Source organism: Eublepharis macularius, chromosome 4, assembly GCF_028583425.1.
Source record: "Eublepharis macularius isolate TG4126 chromosome 4, MPM_Emac_v1.0, whole genome shotgun sequence".
In the NCBI taxonomy this organism is placed as follows: Eukaryota; Metazoa; Chordata; class Lepidosauria; order Squamata; family Eublepharidae; genus Eublepharis; species Eublepharis macularius.
Window position 1 is genome coordinate 68,778,370 of NC_072793.1, and position 6,000 is coordinate 68,784,369.

Here is a 6,000-nt window from a genome sequence, read left to right on the forward strand (position 1 = left end):
CTGTGAGGTAAACTGGGAGAAGAATGTGTCTGGCCGAAGATTTCCCAGCAAGTTTCCAGAGCGAAATGGGAATTCAAGATCCTAATCTGAAACTCTAACCACAACAACAATGCTGGCTTTCATATGGTGGCTGCTGTTAAACAGCTGAAAGCAGCTGGGCCTGGGCGAGTCATGTAACTCATGTGGTATCAAGTCAGTTGGTGGTTGCTGCTGGGCCTGGCCTAGATGAATCCTCCCTCAAAGCCAAAGTAGCCCAGGAAAGGACCCTACCTCAGTAGCCACTGAGGGCATCTGTTTCTTAAAGCTACAAGCACTCCTTTTATCATTGGTGGGGGGAGGTTTAACCCCCCCCTCTTTTTTTAGATTTAAAATTTTTCTGCAAACCCAGAGTGTTTTTCGGGTTTGTGGCAGGATCTGTCTTGCCCATTCACAGCTCCAGTCTCCAGAGTAAAGTGTTCTCAGATTTGGCCATGTTGAAAATTAGATACATTATTGATAATGATATATGCAACCTTCCTTCCCGATTTCTCTTTAGGTAAACTTTATTACAACACACTCCCGAATGCTGGACTTCAAGGGTTTATCTTCTGGCAAGGGAGGGGGTGGACAAGAAAGGCTTCAGATCTCAAAGCTATGAAGATAAAATAGTCAGGGAGTATCTAGAATTTCTTAACAAGAACAAAGCAAACAAAAAAGGATATCTACAGAGGACAGCCTCAGTAATGAGAAGAATGGGGAAAGTTTTAAAATAGGTGACTTAATTGTCTCCTTTTAAAATCTGGTGTTAGTTAATCCAAGTTGATTTACTGTCCTTGTCTCTGCACTCATATTCAGCACAGATACACTTGCTGTAAGCAGGAGATGGGAGGGAGCTTTTTTACCAGCTTGATTTTGAGCAGAAGAGAATCCTAAACAGAGTTACAACCGTCTTAATCCTTTGAAGTCTATGGGCTTAAAAGGATAATTAGGACTGCAATACATGGCTGTGATTCTGTGCCCACTGAAATAGAAGAAAGCATTATCAAAGCCAGTGGAATTTACTTCTGAGTAAACAGGCATAGGATTGCACTGTAAAGCAGGTAACTGATTTTCAACATGCTCCCTTAAAATACACAGTTCAGTTCCAGAGGAACGACCATTTTAGTTTGTATCTGAAAAAATAAACAGGAATCTTCTAGTACTTTACAGGATAAGAACAGTTTATTCTAGTTCACAAATGCTTATGCTAGCATAAAAACTGTGCCACAAAACGCTGTGTTTATTAAAATGTACAAGAATGTCAGGACCCAAAGGAACGGTGAAGGTATTGGGATATTTGGACCCTTTCTTTTTTTACATCTCATCAGAAGGAAGTATAATCTCTTCGTAGCCCGGCTCTCAAAAGGGGGAAGATGAAGTAAAGGGCATTACAATAGTTCAAGAATCTCCTCTGGCCTTTAAAATGAGGGATTTTGGAGAGGCAGATTGGCTGGCGAAAGGGACCGGAATCAGAGGGCGAAACCAACAATTGAAAATGTCCTGGTCCTTAAAATAAATAGAAGGGAAAAGAATGGAGGGTCAGAGGTTCAATAGGAGAAGGCGCAAGATTAGACGTGGAGGAACGGCTGGCTGAGCCTTTCTGTCTTGAATGTGGGTCACACAAAAAATGCCTTCCTTGCAAAGATCCCCCCTCCCCCCGCGACCGAGCGCGGCCTAGAGCCGCGGCGCTTGCGTGAGGCGTCCTGCCAGGTCTTCGCTCCCTCCTCACCTGCTGGTATCGCCCGCCGCCGCCGCTGCTGTTGCTGGCCTCAGGCGCCGCCGCCGCCGCCGCCATGGCGCTGGGCAGGAGCGGAGCGAACGAGCTCGGGAGGGAGTAAGTAGTGCCGGGCGCAGAATGCTGAGACACCGGCCGAAGGCCCTGCTGGGCACGGCTTACGCTGACTCCCGTCCCTCCGCTGGGCGCCGCTGGTGTCGCGCTTGGGGGCGGAGGGGACGGCGGCGGCCGGGCGGGCGGGTCACGGGCTGCCGCCACCCCTGCCAGCTCCAGCTCCAGCTCCCTCCGCTTCGCTTCTCCTCCCCCTCCCTCCGCGGCCGCCTCCTCCTCCTTTCCCCCGTCACACGCCTCCTCCTTCAGGCGGCCACTGTGGCAGGCGCTCCTCCTCGCTATCGTCAACGCGGCGCGGCCTACGAGGCGAGCGGAGTTGCTTTCTAGAGACGTTCCCTAGGGAATGCGCGAACAGTCCCAGGCAGGGACTCTGGCCAGAAGGCAACACCATGGGAAGGCCTTAGCCTCTGTGTCCTGTTTGTTGGCCCTCCAGGGCAACTGGTTCGCTGCTGTGTGAAACAGGATGCTGGACTACATGGACCACTGGTCTGATCCATCAGGGCTCGTCTTATGTTCTTAGTGAAACAGTTAATACTTTAATATCATCCTGAATTAAGGTGGTATCCAGCTAAAAAGAAAATGATAGTCCAAAGCAGAAAGATTAATTTACTAATTTTTAAACCATCCTTCCCAGGTTGAATGGATGAAATCCAAAAGGATACAATAGAGTTCATTGGTGCAACAGTGTTTCATGCCACAGATCACAGTCAGACACAGAACTGCCCCCCCCCCTCCACAAACCCTTCCCAAGGAGCAGAAGTTTGCTGATAATCCTGAAAGCTTGTTTATGTTATAAGATCATTTAAATGGCTGGTAAGCTGTATGCTTAGAAAAGCAGAGCCAAGGAAAGGAGGGGAATAATTTAGCAGACCTAATCAGCACCTGAGTGCAACCATGGGTCTGAGCAATGGGCAGGAGCAAAAAGATGGATGGAAAAGGGAAACTATGAGATCTTGAGACGTTATTTGGGCTGGAGAATGAAAAGGTAAGAATTTTCACTGATGTATCAACAAGCGTTCACTTGCATCATCCATCTTGGGTAGCTAAGGAAAGCTCCAAATCACAACTTCCATTAACAACAACCCAGGTAATGAACAAAGAGATTTCAGAAGTTCTGCCAGATCTTCCTCCCTACAGATGTCCAACACACCTTGCTATCTAAAGAAGCAAATTAGGAGTCATTAAATGTGATTCTTGTTTGGAGACTAAGAATTCAATAAATGATGTTGGTTGAATAATATTTTTTGCTATGGTCTTATTTACCATAGTTTTAAGTTTTGTAATAGTGATTGTGCTGAATATTGTGTATATATGTAATATTTGTATTAATGTTGGAGGGGAAAGCATTATGCCTTTTCAAATTTTTTGTGATGATCTGCCAGTTTTTGTGTAGATAATCACTGGTCGTTCACAATAGGCTAGTATTAGGCCACTGTGCTGTACAGTCCAGGTATGATTTAGGTTCTGTATGGGCTGTAATCTCTGTCCTCTTGACAGAAGTCCAAGCAATCATGGTCAAATGCTGAAGAGACCCACCAAAGCAAATTGTTTGATTCGTTTTGAAGGTCCTGACAATATTGGTCTACTTTCCTTCTTGAAGTTCTCCTGTTTTCTTAGTCCAGTACAAAACACAGGATATGCTAGTCGTACATGTTTAACCTCTCCTTCAATTGGAATAAGTAGGATCTAAAAGTGCTTTAGTTTAGCTGGGTCATACTGCAGATATTTAATACCAATAAATATTGTAGAATATGATCCAGCCAATGTTAAGCACTTTGAAGCTCTACTGATGTTATTAGTAGAGATTCACAACTCAGTTTTATGCATGTTTACTCAGAAGTCCAATGAGTTCAGTAGGATTTGAAGTCAGTGTGCAAAAAGGTGTTTATCTTTGGATCAAACTCTTGTGTGTAAAAATAAGTTTTAAAAAAATCTGATACAATGATTACATAGTATTGTTTTGATAATCTAATATTGTATAATCTAATATTTGATGATCTAGTATCTAAAACATTTTAGAGGAAACTGTTTTAGTCAGAAACATGAAAATAAAAGAAACAACCTATGCAGGCTTGAGAAGATCTTTTGGATAAAGGCTGTCTGCTTATCTGGCTTGTAAAATTATCTGGAAGCTGGATGTTGCATGACTATGCCCAATATGAAAGGCAGCAGTAATGTACTGAAAACCTATTAAAGTGATTTTTATGCCAGCTTGTTTGTAACCTTTGGTTACAAATGAGTTTCTGACTCAATATTTGATGGAAGAAAACACCTGTGTGTTGCCTTTTGGAGCTCAAAATTACACTGAAGAATTAAGAGACCAACATTCTGTTTATAATCATTTTGCAGCTATGCATGTCATACATATTTGAGGTACCTTTCAGGGAACCATTTGTCTTTCCCTTCCTATTTGTGTTCAGCTGAACTGAGTTTTAAATTTATTGCTTGCATAGCAAACCAAGTTTGCTGAGTCATGAAATACCTACATTTCTGCACTTTACAGAGCACATTTTTTTAAAAGGGGTTGCCAAATCATTCTAACACAAAGGGCAATTTCTCACATAAGTGCCTATGTGACTCTTTCTTTAGGCATATTTACACTATAAACTGGTTGCAACTGACCTCTCTTCCTAACCTGGAAATGGAAATTCTTTGAGGAAGCTAGAGAAGCATGATCAGCACCTTTAATGAACTATGATTCCCAAGATTCTGTGATGGAAGCATTACAAGGTAGAAACAGTAATTTTATGTATATCTGAGCTTTAATTTATTTCCTTGATTTATAAACCACCTTTCTTCCCAGTGGGGACCCAAAGTAGTGTACATAATTCTCCTCTTACTCATTTTACAACAATCCTGCAAGATAGGTTAAGCTGAGAGTATGTGTCTGGCCCAAAGTCACCCAGCAAGATTCCACGGCTGAGCGGGGAATGGAACCCGGGTTGCCTAGTCCAGCACTCTAACCACTACACTACATGGGCTTTTACAGGTATATTAAAGGAAGTGAAAAACATTTAAAAAGCTATACATAACACAAATGCTCTGTGACATCTTGGAGACAGGAGGGTCACTTCACAGCGTACAGAACATAAAAAATACACTTATTTGTGCAATATATAAGGCAGCTATATCTCTTTTTCAAAATGTACATACTGAAGAAACGTGTTCCGGAAAGCAGAGATTAGCCTTCAATAGAAATATATCTTGCTGTAGGAGGACTGAACTCTAGCAAAACAGTCTTGTTCAAATGACGAGAAGATATATCAATACATTCTGACAAGAAAGAATATATCTGAATCTGAATATATCTGATGGTGAAGGATCTGGAGACCAAATCCTATGAGGAAAGGTTGAAGGAGCTCGATATGTTTAGCCTGGAGAGGTAACAACAGAGAGATGATATGATAACCATCTTCTAGTTCTTGAAGGGCTGTCGTAGAGAGGATGGCATGGAGTTGTTTTCTGCTGCCCCCAAAGGTCGGGCCAGAACCAGTGGGTTGAAATTAAAAGAATTTTCAGCTAAACATTAGGAAGAACTTCTTGACAGAGTGGTCCCTCAGTGGAACAGGCTTCCTTGGGAGCTGGTGGGCTCTTCTGTTTTGGAGGTTTTTAAGCAGAGGCTAGATGGCCATCTGACAGCAATGCTTATTCTGTGGACCTAGGGAGATCATGAGAGGGAGGGCAGGAAGAGTTACATCCGTGCTTAGTTCTCATGGGTCCTTCTTACATGCCCAGGGTAATGCCAATCGCCACCTTGAGGTCAGGTAGCAATTTTCCCCAGGCCAGTTTGGCTAGGGATCTTGACAGTGTTTTGCCATCTTCTGGGCATGGAGCAGGGGTTACTGGGGGTGTGGGGAGGGGAGGTAGTTGTGAATTTTGTGTATTGTGCAAGGGGCTGGACTAGGTGACCCTAGAGGTCCCTTCCAACCCTATGATTCTATGAATCACAAAATGACAGCCCTGTGGGTGAGGCTTGCTTTTTTTATTCTTGGGTAATAGATGCTGTTTGGTTTTCATTACTAAAAAAGGGATGGTTTCCTCCCTAGGCAGCGACATAACAAGGTTGCCAACTGAAGTGCTCAATAGATGGATTTGGGTCATAAACTTTTGGCAAGTTGTGATTGGCACAGTCAAAA

At 43.4% G+C, this 6,000-nt stretch overlaps 1 protein-coding gene across 1 annotated transcript in view; it reads right to left on the bottom strand.

Annotated features, from left to right (window-relative positions):
* Positions 1 to 2,045, bottom strand: part of NDFIP1 (Nedd4 family interacting protein 1) — a 58,527-nt gene extending 56,482 nt beyond the window's left edge. The window contains exon 1 of the mRNA XM_054976483.1: positions 1,748 to 2,045. Coding sequence (XP_054832458.1) covers positions 1,748 to 1,813 — 66 coding nt within the window. The 5' untranslated portion in view covers positions 1,814 to 2,045. The remainder of the gene's footprint in view (positions 1 to 1,747) is intronic.
* Positions 2,046 to 6,000: the final 3,955 nt, after the last annotated feature.